General features: G+C 43.5%; 2 protein-coding genes across 2 annotated transcripts in view; one reads left to right on the forward strand and one right to left on the reverse strand.

Annotated features, from left to right (window-relative positions):
• The window catches only part of COG5 (component of oligomeric golgi complex 5), a 156,665-nt gene that overhangs the window by 10,916 nt on the left and 123,192 nt on the right, over window positions 1–22,557 (forward strand). The window contains exons 5-6 of the mRNA XM_070946699.1: window positions 12–81; window positions 6,647–6,767. Coding sequence (XP_070802800.1) covers window positions 12–81; window positions 6,647–6,767 — 191 coding nt within the window. The remainder of the gene's footprint in view (window positions 1–11; window positions 82–6,646; window positions 6,768–22,557) is intronic.
• Window positions 14,746–20,855, reverse strand: GPR22 (G protein-coupled receptor 22). The gene is made up of 2 exons (XM_070947645.1): window positions 20,774–20,855; window positions 14,746–16,732 (listed from the first exon to the last, which is right to left on the reverse strand). The coding sequence occupies exon 2, from the start codon at window positions 16,705–16,707 to the stop codon at window positions 15,409–15,411; it is 1,299 nt and encodes a 432-aa protein (XP_070803746.1). The 5' UTR covers window positions 16,708–16,732; window positions 20,774–20,855; the 3' UTR covers window positions 14,746–15,408.

The raw sequence follows: 22,557 nt of genomic DNA on the forward strand, positions 1-22,557 counted from the left end.
TTTCGCTTTAGGATCAAAGGCAAGATTATCGATCCCTACAACAAAATTGTATCCCGCACGGCGCAGCTAGCAAGGCTTCAGGTAAGTTATACTCCCTTCTCTCTCCTTCAAAAATGTTCTTTTTTCCCCCTCCTTTTGGGCTGCAAAAGAGTATTTCGGACATCCGAAGAACAATGGCACGAGAAACAGATGCGAAGGATATTTTTTAGAACAGGGTTTTTGCGACTTCCAACATGGGAGTGAATTAATGATGGACAGAGATAACCGGATTGGTTTTTTTCTGGAGGGCTCTGCAGGGTTGCTATAGTTACTTGTTTGAGAAAAGGGGAAAACACTCCCAGAATAAATAATTAAAATCATTGCATAAGAATGGTGAACATTTCCAAAAAAAAAAAAAAAAAAATCCTCTCAGAGGAGAGGAAAAAAACAAAACAAAAAAACAACAACAATGCAAGCAGAAAGGAAATTTTTTACGTGGCAAAATTTGTAAAAAGCGCATTTACATACATATATATATATATATAGATATAGATTTATTTATTTATTTATTTATTTATTTATTTATTTATTTATTTATTTATTTATTTATTTATTTATTTTCCCCCAGAGCCTTTCCTCAATTAGTTATTCGTTGTCTTTCCAAGTCAGATTTTTAGCAAGGTTTGCCTCGTTTTAAATTTAGTTGTAGCTTCGGTTTAGAATTTGGTCCTCACTTCCCAAGATTTACAAAAAAATAAAATGACATTTTCTGAGATTCGTGGAAACCAAATTGAAAATAATATTTGGCATGATGAAAATCTGCGGAGAATCTTTTTTAAAAAAAAAACCCTGACATAATATTAAAAATTGCTGTGTGTCGATCATTGTTAATTGTTGACAGTTGTGGGGGGGGGAGTTTTGTCAAAAAATCCCGTGTTTTTCAGAATTAATGTCCCTTTTTCTCCAGCTTCGTGCTATTATATTGTGATGAATGGACATAATTCTCACTTTTTTTCAATTCCTCGCAGTAGACTGTAGGAAGGAGTAGGAATTAACTCTTATAAAAAGAGGCATTATTTCTTTATGTACAGACACAACGTCTTCGACTTACGACCGCAATAGAGCCCAGAATTTCTGTCGCTATGCGAGACATTTTTAAATAAATAACTTTATTGTCATTGTACATGTATACACAGTATACCCATACAACGAAATCCAATTAACACCCAAAGACCAGGTCCAACACACATAACAATCCCCAAACACACTCCCACCCACCACAAATTCCCCACCTCTAAACCACCCAAACATCCACACAACAGACCAAGTAATGCTGTCCAACAGCTCACTGATGGTGGCCCTTTAGTTCATTGTTGAGTGCAATTATAGCTCTGGGATAAAAACTATTCAGAAAATGTGCGGTCCGAGTTTTAATTGTTCCGTATCTTCTGCCAGAAGGCAACAGTCCAAAAAGATTGTAAGCAGGATGGGAAGAGTCTCTGGGAATGTTATGCAACTCCCTCAAACAGCGAGATTGTTTGAGAATTGTTAAGTGAATTTTACTCCATTTTATGACCTTCCTTGCCACAATTGTTAGGAGAGTTGATCGTAACACGGTTGTTAAGTGAATCTAGCTTCCCCGTTGACTTTGCTCGCCAGAAGGTCACAAAAGGAGAATCACTGCAGCCGTCATAAATATGAATCAGTGGCCAAATGTCTGAAGTTTGATCACGTGTCGAAGGGGATGCGGCAACCGTTGTAAGTGTGAAAAATGCTCAAGAGTCACTTTTTTCAGCGCTGTTGTAACTTCGAACGGTCATTAAATGAACTGTTGTAAGTCGAGGACTACCTGTAGCAAGGAGTAAGCTTTATAAAAAGAAGCATTCTTTCTTTTTCTTTTTTAAAATAATTTTTATTGAACTTTTGACTTTTAAAAAACAAAATAAAGAAAAATACAACAAAACCACGTTAAAAACACATAACAAGCATAACATTACATCATATATTATTTTACAGCTTACCGTATCGGCATGGATATATAGTCTCTATTTTTATTCAATTGTTCATCTACGTACTTATATTTACATTTGTTTCTGTTTACACAACCATCACTAGCAGGTTAACACTATTCAGGAATTTACACTTCCTAGTTTCAAGCATTATTTCTTTATGTACTATCTTAGTTCTGCTGTATTTCCCTTTAGCACTTTAAAAAAACTCTAGGTCCCCTTGATATCGTGCCTAAAATAGACTAACAGAGTTGGAAGGGACCTTGTAGGTCATCTAGTCACACCCTCCTCCCAAGCAGGAGACCCTACACCATTTCTGACGATGACAGTCCTTCTTGAAAGCTTCCAGTGATGAAGCTCCCACAACTTCTGTTCCATGGGTTGATTGTTCCCACTGTCAGAAAATTCCTCCTTATTTCCAGGTTGAATCTCTCGTTGGTCAGTTTCCATCCATTATTCCTTGTCTGGCTTTGGGGTGCTTTGAAAAATAGCTTGACCCCCTTCCTCCTCTCTGTGGCAGCCCCTCAAATATTGGAAGACTGCTATCATGTCTCCCCTGGTCCTTCTCTTCACTAGACTAGCCGTGCCCAGTTCCTGCAACTGTTCTTCGTATGTTTTATCCTCATCATCTTGGTTGCTCTTCTCTGCACTTTTTCCTGGAGTCTCAGCATCTTTTTTTTATAGTGTGGTGACCAAAACTGGATGCAGGATTCCAAGTGTGGCCTTACTAAGGCTTTACAGAGGGGTATTAGTACCTCCCTTGATCTTGATTGTGTGTCCCTTTGTTAATGCAATTTAGGATTGCATTGGCTTTTTTGGCCGCCGCCACACACCGTTAACTCATATTTAATTGGTTGTCCGCTAAGACTCCAAGATCCCTCTCACAGTTACTGCTATTACAAGACCGTCTTCTGCCACCGGTAGTCTCCCACCGACCAGTACGCTCCCACAGAGAGGGCCTCCTCAGGGTGCCGTCGGCCAGACAATGCCGGCTGGCGGCCCCCAGGGGGAGAGCATTCTCTGTGGGGGCATCTACCCTCTGGAACGAGTTGCCCCTAGAGATACGGCGGATCCCTGACCTTCGTGCTTTCCGAACTGCCCTAAAGACGTTTTTGTTTCATCAAGCCGGGCTGGCCTGACCTACTCTTTTTAAAAAAAATTGTTTTAAAAATTAGGGGTTTTAATATAGGGTTTTTAACTATGGGCCAAATTGATTTAATTGGATTTTAATATTGTTTTAAATTTTGTATCTGTGTATTTTATTTGCTGGCTGTTTACCGCCCTGAGTCCCTCGGGAGAGGGGGCAGTATATAACTATAATAAACTAACTAACTAACTAACTATTAAGCCTGGTTTCACCCGGTCCAGGGGTGGGTTCTACTTACTTTTACCACCAGTTCGCAATGGGATTGCGCACGTGCGCGAGTTTCTGCATATGCGCAGATCACTGATGACGACATCCGGGGCGAGGGGCGGGGCCTCCCGCCGGTTTTATTACTGGTTCTTGTGAACCGGTCCAAACCGGGGGCATCCCACCGCTGACCCAGTCTATATCTGTACTTTTGGTTTTTCTTGCCTGAGTGTAAGAGTTTACTTTTCTCTACATTGGATTTCATTTTGTTAGATAGGACCCAGGGTTCAAGTCTGCCAAGATCCATCTTAAGATGATAATTGTGGTTAAACAGAGAAAAATTGACAAATCTTTAACATTTCAGGCTTGTACGGCAAGATTAACGCAATTGTATTTTCCCCGTATCCAATTCAACTGCATCAACCATCGTCAGACCTCAAACAATAGCTTTGTCCTAAATTTTTATTTAGTGTTTAATGACGAACTGATATCTACCTACCATCAGTTAAATTAAAATCATGGTCTTTCCTTTCACAGCTAGGCCTGGACTTACAATGATTCACTTTAGCGACCGTTCAAAGTTACCACAGCACTGAAAAAGGCGACCATTAGGGGCATTTTTCTCACATAATGACCGTCGCGGCATCCCCATGGTCACCTGATCAAAATTGAGACGCTTGGCATCTGACTCATATTTATGACCGTGCCGGGGTCACCTGATCCCCTTTTGCGACTTCCAAGTCGATGGGGGGAAGGCAGATTCCCTTAACCAACCGTGTTACTAATGTAACAACCGCAGCAGTTCGCTTAACAGCGGTGGCAAAAAAGGTCGTAAAATGGGGAAATGTAACATTTGACAAATGTCTCACTTAATAACAGAAATTTGGGGCTCGATTGTGGGCGTAAGTCGAGGGCTACCTGTATTTCTCTTTCTAATCTCCTCTTGGGAGGTTACATTAATATGAAAAGCATATTATAAAATACAGAAAACCTTGATGGAGACAGACAGAGTGTTTTTCACTTGGCAATTTTAATAATAATAAAAAAAGAGTGGTGCGGTGGCCTAGAGGCGGAGCTCTTGCCTCACGATCAGGAGGCTGTGAGTTCAATCCTAGGTAGAGGCAGACATTTCTCTCTCTCTCACACTGAAAATATATCTGCTGAACAAAACTCCTCATTGTCCACAGGAAGGGCATCCGGCCAGTAAACACTCTGCTAGCTCCATTCAGTTGCCCAGACTTCACCCTGCAAGGGATTAAGGGGTCGTTCAATGATGATGATGAATTTTATTACAAATATATATATTATATATATATATATATTATATATTATATATATATATGGGCCTCTCTTTTCTTCGTGTTCTTTTCCTTGCCAGATTGTTTGTTTGGCTGTTGATATGCCAGGCTTGTGATAGCGGGACTGTTGATTTACTTTGAAGGGCCAAAATTCCTCATACGAACCAGCGGCCTGTATAAAATCACAAGCGACTAAAAGCAGCTTTTTTAAAAAAATAATAATCTGCTTTTAGAATCATTTTTATAGCTGGAATCTTTCAAGCTTGCCTGCCTTTTCAAACCCTATATGGATCTTTGAGAACGCAAAGGTTGTCAGATATCAAAACATATAAGAACTTCATTCACTTATTTGTAGAATTCACCCCCTGCCTTGGAAAATACTATAAAATGCAATTCTCGCGTAGTTCAGTTCTCGTACTCTTTTGAGCTTTTTTCCCATCCTTCGTGCGATTTGTATGTTTGCGCATCTTAGGCAAGCTCGGTTACTCCAATTACACATTAAAGGAGGAAAGGGTTTGCTTTAAATAACGGATTAAAATCGTGACGTTAATTACCATGGAAGAAAATCCCTCTCTTTGTAATTGCATAATTTATTCAGTGGTGCAAACAATTAAAATGTACTGGTTTGGAACGAAAGGGAGCCATTACGGTACCGAGGAACGTAATCCAAATCCTATCGTTGTACTGTCCACAGGTTTTGTAGCGCTGAGTGGGTTTAGAACTGCAATTGTGCTGTGAATGATTTATGCTGGTGCCTCCATACACATAATTAAAGTCATTAAGCAAGTTCATTTAGCTGAAGATTTAATTGCAGAAAACTAGTTGGTGGAAAGAGTGCCACTTCTCCTTGTCATGTATTTGAAAGTCACACTACGCTGGTAATTGATGAACAAATGCTGGCTTTTGAAGTGTTACTACGAGGAGTAAATTGAGGGGCATCCACTTCGGTTTGACATTCGGAGTTTGGCATTTCATCTCCACGGTTTAATCTTGAAACGGTGGGCGACACGCACAAAATAAATAAGATCAGGCTCCAGATTTGTGACCCTGACCAGTTTGGATGAACTAATCCTGATTTAGATGAAGTAGAAAATGGATTAGTGAAGAGGGCTATGCCGTTGGCCTCCTTGTGAATGAGAAAGGGGAAGGGGAAGGGGAAGGGAAGGGGAAGGAAAGGAAAGGAAAGGAAAGGAAAGGAAAGGAAAGGAAAGGAAAGGAAAGGAAAGGAAAGGAAAGGAAAGGAAAGGAAAGGAAAGGAAAGGAAAGGAAAGGAAAGGATGGATAGGATAGGGGAAAGGGAAAGGAAGGGAAGGAAGGGAAGGGGAAAGGAAAGGAAAGAAAGGAAAGGAGAAAGGAAAGGAGAAAGAGGAGGAAAGGAGATTAGTGAAGAAGTCTCTTTGTGAATGAGAAAGGGAAGAGAAAGGGGAAGGGGAAGAAGGAAGAGGAAGGGAAAGGGAAAGGAAAGGAAAGGAAAGGATGGATAGGATAGGGGAAAGGAAAGGAAAGGAAAGGAAAGGAAAGGAAAGGAAAGGAAAGGAAAGGATGGATAGGATAGGGGAAAGGGAAAGGAAGGGAAGGAAGGGAAGGGGAAAGGAAAGGAAAGAAAGGAAAGGAGAAAGGAAAGGAGAAAGAGGAGGAAAGGAGATTAGTGAAGAAGCCTCTTTGTGAATGAGAAAGGGAAGAGAAAGGGGAAGGGGAAGAAGGAAGAGGAAGGGAAAGGGAAAGGGAAAGGAAAGGAAAGGAAAGGAAAGGAAAGGAAAGGAAAGGAAAGGAAAGGAAAGGAAAGGAAAGGAAAGGAAAGGAGAAAGGAAAGGAGAAAGAGGAGGAAAGGAGATTAGTGAAGAGCTATTGGCTGGATTCCAAGTGTGGCCTTACCAAGGCATTATAAAGTGGTATTAACACTTCACGTGATCTTGATTCTATTCCTCTGTTTATGCAGCCTAGAACTGTGTTGGCTTTTTTTGGGCATATCGAATAACACACGCTTAATTCAATGTTTTCCTCTCAAGGCTGCTTGCGACCTGCTGAGGAGAATAATACGGATTTTGTACCTCAGCAAAAGACTCCAAGGCCAGCTTCAAGGTGGAAGCCGGGAAATCACCAAAGCTGCTCAGAGTCTCAATGAACTTGGTGAGTCCAGTGGTTTGTTTTGTTGTTGTTGTTGTTTTATAAGATCGTGTGTTTGCTAATTGTTTGCTAATTTGGGTTTTCTTCAGAAAAAATCTCAAACGATTCGAGGTGGATTTTCTTTTATTTGAAAAATCGGGTCAATATGAGTCTTTGTGTTGTGGCCCGTCAGCGGCCAGCGGAGCTGGTGGCAGACTCAGAAAGTGAGGAGGTTGGGGAGGAACATAGGCCAGTCCTGGAGTCTGGGGAAGGTTCTGACGAGTGCGTCGGAGGCAGAATGGGGGCCAAGGCCGTCTGTCAGTTGTCAACTGCCTTCGGAGTCAGACATCAGTGAGGCAGAAGAACAGCTGGAGCCTGTTCCCAGGGTGCGCATGCGCAGAGCTGCCAGAAGAAGGGAACAGCTAAGGATCAAGGGCCGACTCAGGAGTAAAGCCACAGGAGGACGGTGAATGGCCCCTCCCAAAGGGAATAAAAGAGGAGCGAAAGGGGAGTGGAGTTTGCAGGAGACAATTAGTTCGTTTAATTGGTTCATGACTCTCCATGAATCCTTGCCAAGTTTTGAAGATATCGGCCTGGCAGCTCTCCAAGCCAGATGAGGTCTGTGACTATAAATTCTCCCTTGAAAGACTTTGCTGGATGTGAATGAGAGGAATTCACAGTAACTTAATAAAAAGTTTCGTTTTTTGTCGGGAGAAGGAGTCTGCTTCATGCTCTTGGGAAGCCTAGGTTGGAACACTTCGGAAGTTAGCCGTACTTAACGTTTCTCATTGTATGTTTCTCAGAATTGTCGTGGGAACCAAACAGAAACTTGTCAGATCGATTTTTAGATATTGTGGATATTGCTTGGATGCTTTACAGGTCTAGTCCTTGACATATGACCAAAATCAAGCCCACATGTCTATCCCTAAGTGAGGCTTCATTCGTTAAGTGAGTTGTGCCCCCATTTTACGACCTTTCCTGACACAGTTGTTAAGCGAATCATCTGCGGTTGTTAAATTAAGAACCCGGTTGTTAAGTGAATCTGACTTCCTCATGGACTTTTCCTTGTCGGAAGGTCGCAAAAAGGGATCACATGATCTTGGGACACTTGCAAACGTCATAAATACGAGGCAGTTGCCGAGCATCTGAATTTTGATTGCGTGACCACGGGGATGCTGTAAGGGTCGTAAGTGTGAAAATGGCCATAAGTCACTTTCTTCAGTGCCATTTTAATGGGCATTAAATGAATGGTTATTAAGTCAAGAATTGGACATATGTTGGTTTTTTTTAAAAAAGAAAAATCGAAGTACTTTCTTCACAATAGTAAGGGAACATCCTTTGCACAAAGACTCATCTTTGTCAATTTCTCAGCTCCAGTGGCCTTCATTTTGCGGATTATTGATGTGGTGTCATCGAAAACTGACAGCCCACACTGACAAGAATTGCTCTTGTTTGTCACTCGGCAAGTTCTTAGGGAAGAGAATGTTTGAAGGACCTTGAAACAGAAGTTAATGTGTCTCAGGTGTGGTGTTGAATTGTAAACTTAAATATTTCAGTATAGTGAGAACATAAGGGACACGGTGGCTGAGTGGCTAAGACGCTGAGCTTGTCGATCGAAAGGTCGGCAGTTCAGCGGTTCGAATCCCTAGTGCCGCGTAACGGGGTGAGCTCCCGTGACTTGTCCCAGCTTCTGCCAACCTAGCAGTTCGAAAGTACGTAAAAAAATGCAAGTAGAAAAATAGGGACCACCTTTGATGGGAAGGGAACAGCGTTCCGTGCGCCTTCGGCGTTTAGTCATGCCGGCCACATGACCACGGAGACATCTTGGACAGCGCTGGCTCTTCGGTTTAGAAATGGAGATGAGCACTGCCCCCTAGAGTGGGGAACGACTAGCACGTATGTGCGAGGGGAACCTTATAGTGAGAACGCAAAGGGGCTCTACATTTTCAACAGATCAGGATAATTCTCTTAAACCAAGTTAGTCCTGGGGTAATATGTTTATCAATTTGCAGTGAATGATGAGTGAAGATTAAACCTACATTTCTTGCTTGCTCTTATTCTTGTGCCCACAAAAAAATCCCCTCAAATCTATTTGGTAGGCTTCTGGGGAAAATTGACTTAAATTTTAATTTTCCTTTAAAAGTTTTTAAAACGGCTTTACTTATCCTAAATAATAAATAGCTGTTTAGTCACTGCTTTGTTGAAAGGGAAGTCTTAATGAGATTAGGGTTTTCTAGTTTTAGCTCTGAGATTGTCTCAAACATTTTTTTTTAATGTACGTGTTTTGTCTTCATTAGAATAGAATTTATTCTTGAATGCGAACTTTTGAAAATGGAAGCAAAGCAAAGCTCATTCATGCATTAATTAGATAGCTGCTAGAATATGTCGTAGGAGATTAAAAGTACATTTTAATGAAGAATAGAATAGAATAGAATAGAATAGAATAGAATAGAATAGAATAGAATAGAATAGAATAGAATAGAATAGAATAACAAGAGTTGGAAGGGGCCTTGGAGGTCTTCTAGTCCAACCCCCCGCTTGGGCAGGAAACCCTACACCACTTCAGACAAATGGTTATCCAATTTCTTCTTAAAAACCTCCAGTGTTGGAGCACCCACAATTTATGGTGGCAAGCAGTTCCACTGATTAATTGTTCTCACTGTCAGGAAATTTCTGCTTAATTGATGGTCGGAACTCTCTTTGATCCAAATGAAGAAAGAGAGAGAGAAAGAGAGATGGGGGGGAGGAAGGAAGGAAAGAAGGAAGGAAGGAAAGAGAAAAGAGAAAGAAAGAAGGAAAGAAAGAAAGAAAGAAAGAAAGAAAGAAAGAAAGAAAGAAAGAAAGAAAGAAAGAAAGAAAGAAAGGCAAGATGGCAGCCACAATGGTATGATTGCTCTGCTTTTTATGTGCGATGGACAGAGCCAGTGGTGGGTTTCAAAATTTTTTACTACCGGTTCTGTGGGTGTGGCTTGGTGGGCGTGGCATGGCTTGGTGGGTGTGGCAGGAGAAGAATACTATAAAATCTCCATTCCTTCCTCAATCCAGGGGAAGGTTACTGCAAAATCCCCATTTCCTCACGATCAGCTGGGACTCGGGAGGCAGAGAATAGATGGGGGCGGGGCCAGTCAGAATTTTTACTACCGGTTCTCCGAACTACTCAAAATTTCCGCTACCGGTTCTCCAGAACTGGTCAGAACCTACTGAATACCACCTCTGGACTGAGTCATGTATTGTGGCTGCCATCTGGATTTTTTTTTCTTTTCTTAACCATATCCCACAGATAGATACTGATTAGCTGCTTCTATGAGTGCGCCATTGATTTTATTCCTGGCAGTTTTTCTTAGGAAAGATTAAAACAGAAGTAAAATTGACAGCCTTCGATGTTTTCTAATGGAGCATCTGTGAAATATGATCGCTGCTTTCTTTTCATGGGGTTTTTTAAAATTTTTTTTTAGAAAATTGGGCTTTTGTAACACTAGATTTACATCAGTGGTGGGTTCCTCCCGGTTCGGCCCGGTTCCGCTGAGCCGGTAGCGGCGACGATATGATGTCACCGAACCGGTTCTTCCCCCCCGTGCCCCCCGCTACCCCGCGTTATTCTTACCTTTTATTTGGCCCCACCCCCAATCTATTCGCTGCCTCCCGAGTCCCAACTGTTTAAACTCTTGCCGCGGGGCTTCAAAGGGCCGCCCTACAGCTGATCAGTGTTAAAAGGCAGTGTGGTGGTAGACTGGTGCCTCCAAAAACAAATGAGTAGACCGTAGAATTGTCACATGACCATCAAGCCACGCCCACAAAATAAGCCACGCCCACAGAACCGGTAGTAAAAAAATTTAGAACCCACCCCTGATTTACATGGATAGAGTCCAAGTTTACTACTTCATTGTATTCTGCCTATAATACAGGAATCTTCTCGCCCTTTCAGGAATTAACTCTGAAAACAGGACAGGTAGTCTGCGACCACAACTTAGCTTAAAAAATGTCCGTTGCTAAACGAGACAGTTGTTAAGTGACTTTTGTCCCTTTTTACGACCTTTCTTGCCACAGTTGCTAAGAGAATCATTGCAGCTGGTAAGTTAGTAACACGGTTGTTAGTAAATCTGGCTTCCCCGTTGACTTTGCTTGTCAGAAGGTGGCAAAAGTTGATCATGTGACCCTGGGACACTGCCACCGTCATAAATATGAATCGGTTGCCAAGTGTCCGAATTTCGATCATGTGACCGAGGAGGATGCCGCAATGGTCGTAAGTGTGAAAACAGTCACCAGTCACTTTTTTTCAGTGCTGTGGTTAGTCCGAACGGTCACTCAACGGATGGTTGTAAGTCCAGGACTACAGGTAACACAATTACCCAGCAAACAAATTTGCAAAACTCCAAGGTTGTGGCTGTTTGAGAGTTAAGACTCGTAAGCTGTGGCTTAATCGTATGATTAAATTATGTATCTATGGCAGCTTGGCAGCCTAGAACATAAATAGCCATGTATCTCACTAAGCATATCGTGAAAATGTTCGCAAGCCTTTCGTTCCCATGCCTTACTCTTAGAGCAGGGGTGTCCAACTCAAGGTCCGTGGGCCGGATGCGGCCCACAAGGTGCTTACATTTGGCTCGTGGGGCCGCCCTGCAAATAATGAAGGATTATTCCCCCCCCAGCTCCGTTTTTGCTGGCAGAGGGTTGCAGGAGGCCATTTCAGCTGAAAACAGAGCTTGCAAGGGCCACGCGTGGCCTCCCAAGCTCCGTTTTCGCTGGCAGAGGATTGCAGGAGACCATCCCAGCCGAAAACAGAGCTTGCAAGGGCCACGCGTGGCCCCCCCCCCCGAGCTCTGTTTTTGCTGTCAGAGGATTGCAGGAGGCCATCCCAGCCAAAAACAGCTTGCAAGGGCCACAGGTGCCCCCCCCCCCGAGCTCTCTTTTCACTGGCAGAGGATTGCAGGAGACCATCCCAGCCGAAAACAGAGCTTGCAAGGGCCACGCGTGGGCCCCCCCCGAGCTCTGTTTTTGCTGTCAGAGGATTGCAGGAGGCCATCCCAGCCAAAAACAGCTTGCAAGGGCCACAGGTGCCCCCCCGAGCTCTCTTTTCACTGGCAGAGGATTGCTGGAGACCATCCCAGCCGAAAACAGAGCTTGCAAGTGCCACGCGTGCCCCCCCCCCCCCGAGCTCCGTTTTCGCTGGCAGAGGATTGCTGGAGACCGTCCCAGCCGAAAACAGAGCTTGCAAGGGCGACACATGCCCCCCCGAGCTCTGTTTTTGCTGGCAGAGGGTTGCAGGAGGCTGTCCCAGCGGGAAACAGAGCTTGCAAGGGCCACACATGCCCCCCCCCCGAGCTCTGTTTTTGCTGGCAGAGAGTTGCAGGAGGCCATCACAGTGGAAAACAGAACTCAGGAGCCCGTTTTCTCTGTCAGAGCGCTTGGGCCACCACAGGCAACCCCGACACGAGTGACGTAGAGCTGGCCACCCCCCCCACCCCAAGATCAAACACAACCCTGATGCAGCCCTCAATGAAATCGAGTTTGACACCCCCATCTTAGAGTAACTGGAACTTTTGATTTCTGATCATCTGATCGTCCACCAACCACATTTAGAATAGAATAGAATAGAATTTTTTATTGGCCAAGTGTGATTGGACACACAAGGAATTTGTCTTGCTGCATTTCCCGCCAGATTCTTCCTACTTAACCAACTACCACCAGCTGGCCTGGTAGATGCTCTTGCTTATCCCTTTGGATTGATTATGCTGTACAATAGAGATGCCGGAGCCCTCACGTTACCCAGAAGAGGTAAATTTTGTAGTACTATAGCAGTGATGGCTAACCTTTTTGCTTTCTTATGCCAAAAGCTGGGGGAGCGCGGGGGGGGGTCATGCACATGCATGTCCACACCCATAATTCAATACGCCCCGCTCCCCCCCCCCACGCATGTGCATGAAACTTCCCCGGGCTCCCCTTGCTTTTGGCACACAATGGCCCGGTGGGCCCGGTAGGTCTGTTTTTTGCCCTCCCCAGGCTCCAGAGGCTTTTTGGGGGGAGGGGACCGGAAGTCGGGAAACATGCCATTTCCCGCTCCCGGAGGGCCTCCTGGAGGTGAGAAAGGCCGTTTTCGCCCTCCCCAGGTTCCTAGAAAGCCTCTGAAGCCTGGGGAAAGTGAAAAACGGGCCTCCCCCCCCCGGAGGCCCTTCCGGTGGAGCTGAGCTAGGACAACACTTGCGTGCCCACTGATATGGCTCCGTGTGCTACCTCTGGCATGCGTGCCATAGGTTTGCCATCATGGTACTATAGTTTAAAAACACTTGGAGAAGCAAACATTTATCTTTTTTTTAAATAGAGTAACAGATTGGAAGGGGGCTCATAATTTACTACATTTTAGAAGAGAAGAGAGGAGAGGAGAGGAGAGGAGAGGAGAGGAGAAGAGTTGAGTTGAGTTGAGTTGAGTTGAGTTGAGTTGAGTTGAGTTGAGTTGAAAGGGGCCTTGGACGAGAAAAGGACTATACACCAACTACAAGATAAACAGGGCAATCTACAAAAAGGTACTGAAAGGAAAAAAGAGATAGCAATTCAATACTTCCAGGAATTATATAGGCAGGAAAGCTTTCCATTTCAGACAAATTGGTTGTGCAGTCTCTTCTTAAAAAAAATTCCAGTGTTGGAGCATAAGATGATTATAGATAAGATATTGTAATCATCAACCCTTTCGGAGGCTAACCCTGTTCAGGACGTAAGAGTAAGAATTGTATCTTGATATAATTTATATCGATATGTAGAAGAATAAGATAAGGATGAGTAGGACATTGGGTGGGTTCTTTCCTTCCCTGAAGCAAATGGATTTTTGATCCTTGAAAAAGGTTTTTGACCGATGAACAGGTAATTGTTTTAAATTGGACGAAGGACCACTGAGGTACCGATTAATTGTTTAGATTGGCCGACGGATGCTTTCTAACGTTCTGTGTAAAAATAATCCTCATTAGGTAGTTCGACCCTGCAGCATTTTAGAATGGATGTCAAACGGAGTTGGGTATTGCAAAATTGGAATGACCTTGAGTAAATTTTATTGGGGAACACAAAAGTCATCTTTAAAACACGGAGTGGTTTGGGAAAGATCAAAGATAATAGGAGACCCAGTTTGGTCCAGTGGTTAAGGCACCAGGGTGGAAAACAGGAGACGGGAGTTCTAGTCCCGCCTTCGGCATGAAAGCTTACTGGGTGACATTGGGCCAATCACCAGGAGATTGTGAATTCTAGACCCGCCTTAGCTGTGAAAGCCAGCTGTGTGACGTTGGGCCAATCACAAGGAGACCGTGAGTTCTAGTCCCGCCTTAGCCATGAAAGACAACTGGGTGACGTTGGACCAATCACCAGGAGATTGTGAATTCTAGACCCGCCTTAGCCATGAAAGACAACTGGGTGACGTTGGACCAATCAACAGGAGATTGTGAATTCTAGACCCGCCTTAGGCATGAAAGTCAACTGGGTGACATTGGACCAATCAGGGGATTGTGAATTCTAGACCCACCTTAGCCATGAAAGCCAACTGGGTGACATTGGGCCAATCACCAGGAGACTGTGAGTTCTAGTCCCGCCTTAGCTATGAAGCCAGCTAAGTGCCTCTCTCTCAGCCCAATCCACTTCACAGGGTTGTTGTGGGAAAAATACGAGAGGAAAGTATGTTGGATATGTTAACCACCTTGAGTTATTTATAAAAATAGGCAGGTTACAAATAAATAAATATGATTAATGTGGAATAGTAGCCAAACAACTTTGGCTTTTCTTGTTGTCTTGGACTGAGGATTTTGATTTGGCAACACATTTTGGCTTATCAACTCCAATTTGCTTAGAAATAGGAACAAGCAGTTTAGCAGTGTATAAAAACCACATTTCTGGACTGAAACATTGATATATACGCATGGAAGAATCCTTCAAAATACGCAAATTCATTCCTGATAGCCAAACAGAAATTTTAGGAAGAATTAGAAATAATTGCAATTTAGAAAATTCTTATTGTACAGTAAAACCAAACCTCTCTCAGCCTGAGTTTAATATAAAAAAAACCAAACACCATAATATCCTTCGGATGAAAACTCTTTGTAAAGGCATATATTGCGGCTCAAAATAAGAGAGTACCTTGAACTCACAAAGCTGGTGGTTATTTGGGGCACATCGCTATAATTTTAAGCTTATAATTATAATTGAGGAAAAAGTTTTCAGTTTATTGTCAGAAACCTGAATACTGTGCCAAAATAAGGTGTCGAATAGGCCTTATTTCTCTATTTCTCCAGCCCAAACTTTAAAAATAAAGCTTTACATATTTACAGCAAAAGAGACCAATTTTTTGTGGTTTTTTTTTTTTTTTTGAAAAGTGAGCACTATTTTAAGGCTTTTCTTGTTAGAAAATATTTACTTAAAGGTATATCGGAGGACAGAGTATTGACAAAATTATAGCCATGATTTTACGCTTAACAAACCGCCATGCAAGACAAATAATTCATCTCAAATAATGAGGAAATAAATACACCGTTTCTGGTTTGTCTGAAACGCACGTCAAACCATTACAGTCTGGCTTATATTTTCTCTTCCTTGTTTTTGTTTTTAATAAAAAATCTCTGTATTTGGCAGCCGAGGTTTATCCTTGACTTTCCCTCCCCCTCCCCTTAAATAATCCAGCGGATACGGGAATCTAGTCCGTGACCACTTGAGGTACTAAACACTTCTGCCTCACTTCGTTGTCTTCAAAAGTTATGGCCTTGCTTCTCTTGGGCTCGATCCAGGAGTTGTGTATCACAGCACTGTTCGGAATGGGATCTGCTTCGACGATGGAAACGACGCGTTTCTTCATTTTGCTTTTCAAAACTTTTTGAAATTTCTGTCGGGTGAAGGCGTACAGGAGAGGGTGAAAGATGGTCGTCCCGTAGGCCATGACCAGGAAGCATAACCTCAGTTTTACTAAAAGGTCACTTGGTCCCAAACATAAAATGATCGTGTTTAGAATGGTGATCGGTGTCCAACAGAGAAGAAAAGTGGAAATGATCAATAGCGACATGCGGAAGACTCGTTTCTGCCGTTCGCGGCGTTCCCGGTGTCTCTTCACCGCCCGCCGTAGAGCGATGATAACCGAAACAGAAGTCCTTACGCCGAAAACCACATGTCTCCCTCCGCTGGCGTGCGGCGCCTCGGTGGGTTCCTGTTGGGTGGCCAAGGAAATGGTCTTCTTTTTGGCTTTCTTCTTCTGCGCTGTGGAAAACCTGGTGCCAATGCGGATGTTGAGCGCCTGAAGTATTTTGCTGTACGTGATGAGCATCACGACCACCGTGAAGAAGAAAGTGGGGATTTGCACCAACAGGTGATAGTACATGCCCAGTTCGGTGTGGTACTCGTTGGTGCTGACGCACAACAACGTTTTATTTTCCCAAGTGTTGGCGCTGTGGGAGCTGAAGAAGTTGACCTCGATGAAAGGGATCAAGAAGGAGAAGAACGAGACAACCCAGATCGACGTCATGAGGATCACGGCCCTGCCCATCGTCAGGATCCGGTTGGCGGGTTTCACGGAGATGTCGTAGCGGTCCAGCGTGATGGCGAAGACGTTGATAGCGGTGGACACGCTGCTGAACGACACACACGCCTCGTGGAAGCAGCAGATGAGTGCAGAATTGTTCTCCAACGGGAGCAGGAGGATGACGATGGTCAGAGGGATGCACCCCAGGCAAATGATGACGTCGAGAACGTGAAGGTTCATCGTAATAATGTTACTGACCGAGTTGATCAAATTGGATTTCATACAGTAAAGTACCAATACGGTGAGGTTGCTGCCGAGCCCGAGGACGATCTCTAACATGAGGAATCCAGTGAGGGACACTTGAAAGCTCAGTGGGTAGGACAGTGGCTGGTACATATTGGGCTCAGAGTCACTGATGGCATCACGGACAGTAATGTTAGATTCCGACTGCATGTTGGCTTCTGGGACGGAAGAGAAACACATCCTTTTCTCCCAAGTTTCTTTTGCTCTGAAAGAAGAGAATGAAGTTAGGAAGCGGATAGATTTGGGGTGCTCTCGCTCTTGCTCTCCCGCTCATTTTCTTTTTTTTTTTTTAATTTTACTTATCTGCAGAAAATAATTTCCTTCGTTTCACCAGCAGAGAGACACTGCTACCTGGTTTCAGAAATTAAAAATAGTACGAAAGAAATGCTACTTCCTTTTTTTTTAAGGACAAGGAGCACATTTGTGATACATATTAAATGCTTGCTTAGCTTTGAATTCCATGTTTGGTGAAGGTAGATAAAGGATGGATGGATGGATGGATGGATGGATGGATGGATGGATGGATGGATGGCTGGATGGATGGGTGGCTAGATGGATGATGGGTAGGTACGGTAGACAGACAGACAGATGATAAATAAGTGGGTAAGTGGATAGTTGGATGGATGATGGATAGATGAATGGATGGATAGATGATGGATGGATTGGATGGATGGGTGGGTAGCTGGATGGGTGGGCAGGTAGGTACAGTAGGTAGGTAGGCAGATAGACAGACAGATGATAAATAGGTGGGTAAGTGGATAGATGGATGGATTATGGATAGATAATGGATGGATAGATGGATGGATGGGGGTGTGGGTAGGTGGGTGGATGGGGTAGGTAGGTATGGTAGGTATGTAGGCAGACAGACAGACACAGACAGACAGATGATAAATCAGGTGGATGGATGGATGATGGATAGATAATGGTTGGATAGATGGATGGATCATGGATGGGTGGGTAGGTAGGTGGCTGGATGGATAGGTGGAGGTATGGTAGGTAGGCAGACAGACAGACACCCACAGACAGAGAGACAGATAGATGATATTTGTGGGGGGGTAGCAGTGGTGGGTTTCTACCAGTTCACCCAGTTCGGGCAAACTGGTAGTGGCGGTGGCGGGAGGCACCCAGACGTCATCACGGACGCTCTGTGCATGCGCAGAAGCGCCACACGTGAGCTCCCAGTTCCGAATCGGTAGCAAAGAGGAACCCTGGGTGGATGGATGAATGGATGGATGGATAGATGGGTAGGTAGGTAGGTATGTAGGTAGGTATGTAAGTAGGTAGACAGGTAGCTAGCAGCTGGGGAGGTAAGCAGGTAGGTAGATGGATGGGTGATAGATGGGTGGGTAGATGGATGGAAAGAAAAGGAAAGAAAGAAAAAGAAAAGGAAGGAAGGAAGGAAGGAAAGAAAAAAGGAAAGAAGGAAAGGAAGGAAGGAAGATAGGTAAGTAGGTAGATAGATGGATGGATGATAGATGGGTGGGTAGATGGATGGAAAGAAAGAAGAAGGAAAGAAAGAAAAAAAAGGAAAGGAAGGAAAGAAAGAAAGAAAGAAAAGGAAAGGAAGGACGGAAAGAAGGAAAAGGAAAGAAGGAAAGGAAGGAAGGAAAATAGGTAAGCAGGTAGGTAGATGGATGGATGGATGATAGATGGGTGGGTAGATGGATGGATGGAAAGAAAGAAAAAGGAAAAAGAAAAAGAAAGGAAGGAAGGAAAGAAAGAAAGAAAAGAAGGAAAAGAAGGAAGGAAGGAAAGAAAAATATTGTGAGGTAAAGGAGATACACGTGCAAGAAATAACATTTCTTTTTCCTTTTGGATGAAAACTGCATCCTGATTTCTTAAAATTGATCTGGAAACCTTTTGACTGAAAAGCAGGGTGAGATCTTTAAATGCCTTTAAAGGCCTTCACCATATGGTATAATTTAAAAAATAACTATAAGCCTTACTTGTCATTAATAGCTCCATTTCCTACTGGGAAAATACCTCTTTTGGCTATTTCACTGTATTAAAATGCATACAACTGTAAAACGTAGGTGTGTATATAATGTTACAACCCAGTATTAGTAATTTAAATAAGTATTATAAATACCTAATGCTCAGTCGTATATTGTTTTATACTGTTGCCGTATAAATGTATTGTATTTTGGGGATATTCCCTTTAAGGACATTTTTTTAATTGCATAATTTATATCGTCAAATTATGGAGTTGCATTAAGCAGGAGATCACAACGTATTTTTGTTACTTAATTAGGCAGGGAGGCATGTTTGTGATAGTGGATCTGTTGTCGACAAAGTGAAATAGATGATACACATTTGTCTATTTGTTCTAAAGTCCAACATCAAAGTCTGGACCTTAATTTGGTGAAATAATAATTTCAACATTAGACCTTAGGCTGCGGCTACACCTTCAGCGTTTTATTATAACAATATGAAATATTTCTATTAGTTGCCTGAAAATAACTTTTTAAAAAAAAAATATGCTCAGCGTATTAAATTGGGCCCTCTAATGCTTGTTTATATTTTGAGCCCACTGAAATAAGAGGAGCTTCTACAAAAAAAAATACAGCTGGTCCTCGACTTAACGACCACAGTTGAGCCCAAAATTTATGTTGCTAAGCGAGACCTTTGTTAAGTGAAGTTCACCCCATATTACGACGTGAATCTGGCTCCCCCCCCATTGACTTTGCTCGTCAGACGGTCGCAAAAGGGGATGACGTGACCTCGGGGTGGGTGACTGCAACCGTCATAAATACGAGACAGTGGCCAAGCATCTGAATTTTGATCACGTGATGCTGAAAACGGCTGTAAGTGCGGAAAAAACGGTGGCAAGTCGCTTTTTTCCAGGGCCGCTGTCACTTCGAACGGTCACTAAGCAAACCGTTGTAAGTTGAGGACTACCTGCGTGAATTTGCAAAACGTATGAAGTTGACATCCTGTATAAATTTGCAAAATGCAGATTTGACTGATTTCTTGTTCAAACAATTAACATTGGCTACCGGTAGTCCTCGACTTACAACAGTTCGTTTAGTGACCGTTTAAAGTTACAACGGCACTGGAAAAAAAGTGACTTGGGACCGTTTTTCACAATTACGACCTTTTGGCATCTCCATCAAAGTTCAGATGCTTGGCAACTGGCATGTACTTATGACTGTTGCAGTGTCCCGGGGTCATGTGATTTGCCACCTTCTGACAAGCACAGACAAGGGGGGAAGCCAGACTCACTTAACAACCGTGGTATTAACTTACCAACTGCAGTGATTCGCTGAATGACTGAGATTGTAAAATGGGGCAAAAACTCGCTTAACAAATGTCTCACTTAACAACAGAAATTTTGGGGTCAATTGTGGTCATAAATCGAGGACTACCAGTAGTCTGTTCAATTAACATAAACCAAAGGAAATGGTACATTGGAATTATTACAATACTCGGAGGTATTTTTTAAAGACAGGGATTTATTATGTTGTAACTTTGGGCATAAAAATAATCAGAGAATAAGCATGACTTATCGCCACTTAGTGGGGGCTTAGTCATGACAACAGTCATACTAAATGCGCCGTAAATTGTGTTGTTTTGCCCCGGATGACAAGAAAAAGGGAGAGAGAGAGAGAGAGAGAGAGAGAAAGATATAGATAATCCTCAGTTTAACGACCACAATCAACCCCAAAATTTCTGTTGCTAAGTGAGACATTGGCTAAGTGAGTTTAGCTCCCTTTTACGACCTCTCTCACCTCACTTGTTAAATGAATCACTGCGGGTGATAAGTTAATAACCCGCTTGTGAAGTGAACCTGGCTTCCCCGTCGACTCTGCTTGTCGAAAGGTCGCAAAAGTGGATCCTGTGACCCCCCCCAGGACTCAGCAACAGTCGTAAGTATAAGGCAAGCTGCCAAATGGCTGGATTTTGACCACGAGGAGGCCGCAAAGGTCGTAAGTGTGAAAAAAACGGTCCTCCGTCGCTTCTTTTCAGTGCCGTAGTCACTTTCGAACCGTTGTAAGTTGAGGACTACTTGTAGTAAAGCTGGAGGAAATAAAGCGAGCCATCACCCAGCCTAATCTTGCAAGGAGGAGCTCACAAAAACGGAAAAACACCGGGCCAACCCTTCAGCGGGAGATTAAACATCCAGTCGTGTCAGGCAGAGTTTCAGTTAAACAAAAGCCGTGAAGATGACAAGGGAGAAGATCATTAAAATGAAATATATTTCTTTGGCGAACGTTAAACAAACGTTCAGGAAAACGCCTGACCTTACCTGAATTGGATCGCCTCAAGAGCCTTTCGGCTGACAATAACAGCTTGTCGTGAGTTCACACATGGTGTCGCTGACAGGTTGGGGTTTTTTGACAGGCGTTTTGGCACAGGCGGAACGCCGAAACGATCTGCCTCCCTGGCAGAATATTTTACTTTTCCTTCATTCCCGGCACTTTCCAGCTGCCCGTTTCCCGAGACATCACCGCCAACAACCCTGGACACCCCCAAAAACTCAAAATTACCCGGCCAAGTTCGAACACGACCGATCGTGAGGTAAAACACATCGGTTTAGGTTTCAAAGTACCAGCGGAGCTAGCAGCGCCTTTGCAAAACGGTTCATAAATTCGTATCCTTCGGGAGGGTGGGCACGGTTCTTGTTTTTTTTTAAAAGAAATCCCTGAAGTTGCACAAAATGTAAATGAACACCATGTAACCGGCTTCAAAGCTTTATTCCGATGTCCTCCCACGGCAGTTTTAAATTGGAGAGTCTGCTCATTAGGCCGCAGTGACCGGTTTTATAGAAGAAATCGACGCCGTAAATATTAATACGTTTGCCTGAAACGCCAGGGACCACGCCAGCCTGTTTATCCTACGCATAGTTTCCGTAATCTTTTAGTCCTTGTGAACGAGGGACCCAAGGAAGACATTCCCGAGATATGAAATTAATTTGGAATTGCTTCTGGTTTGTTGGTTTTCCTTTTGCGATCTAAAGGCTTGGCTGTTCCTTCGTTCACCGGTTGCATGGTGCTGTATTGTAATTCCACTTGTAGGAGGGGCTCACAATTGGACCTTAGTGAGGGAGTCGTTGCGTTAACACTTCCATTTGGATGGGTGCTTCTCGCTACGCCGTTGCACTATCCGTCGTGCAAATTGGAGCTTGGTTAGTTCTCTGTTCCTTTTCTCGTTTGAAGTCTGTCGTGTAAGCGCATCTTGCAATCCCCCCCCTGCTTATTCGGATTCCTAGGTTGCCGTATTGTTCACCCCGTCGTTAAGCAAGCCCAAGTGATTCATGAAAACCTTTGCGGGTGGGAAAAAAAATTAAAAATAAAGAGATTCAGTTCTCATTCGAAGATAGCGATCCGTGGCAAATATTATCTCCCGTCACTCCCAAACCATGTAGGACCATGCGCAGTGCCTCTTTTTTGGGGGGTGGATGGGAGGTGGGGGAGTGGGAAGTTTGCAAGAAGATCAAAGCATTTCCAAATACGGTTCTCTCCCCACCCCACCCCCACCCCCAGATTTACCAGCTTGATCTTTTTAAATTGGATGTGTTTAAAGATGGCATTGAAAGCAAGAGAATGGCAGCGTTCCTTTACGGATTTGTAATCAGGGTTTGCTATGAAATGCAATGTAAAAAAAAATACAGTTGCTTCCCCCAACATTTTAACTCGCCTGTTTTGCCACCTACCTTTTCAATCCCTACCTGTCTATCCACTTACATGCCTTTTCTTTCTCTCCCCCCCCCCCAAACGTGTCTTCGGTCACGAAGCATTTAAGAACAGTGCCCCCACAAACCGAGCCTTACTTTTCCTCTCCAGCAATTAAAAATTTGCCGTACGACCCATCTTCCCACAAAGGAGCAGCTTTCGATGGATGGTTGGAATAGACGAGTGGCTGTCCAATAATTTTGATGGAAGCCCCCCCCCTTTTTTTTTTAAACCACGCAAACAGCTTAGAACTCAAACCGCACGCTCTCCGGAGAGCATTTTGCCCCCCCACACACACAAAAACCCCTTGCATATTTTCTACCTCTCCAAATGAAACATGAAAAATTGACGATCATGC

This window comes from Pituophis catenifer, unplaced genomic scaffold (assembly GCF_029215685.1).
Source record: "Pituophis catenifer annectens isolate HBS135680 unplaced genomic scaffold, rPitCat1.0.hap2 SCAF_7, whole genome shotgun sequence".
In the NCBI taxonomy this organism is placed as follows: Eukaryota; Metazoa; Chordata; class Lepidosauria; order Squamata; family Colubridae; genus Pituophis; species Pituophis catenifer.

What these genes read in the sequence shown, in the direction of transcription:
- GPR22 (XM_070947645.1), bottom strand. Translation starts at nt 16,707, where the DNA reads ATGTGTTTCTCTTCCGTCCCAGAAGCCAACATGCAGTCGGAATCTAAC.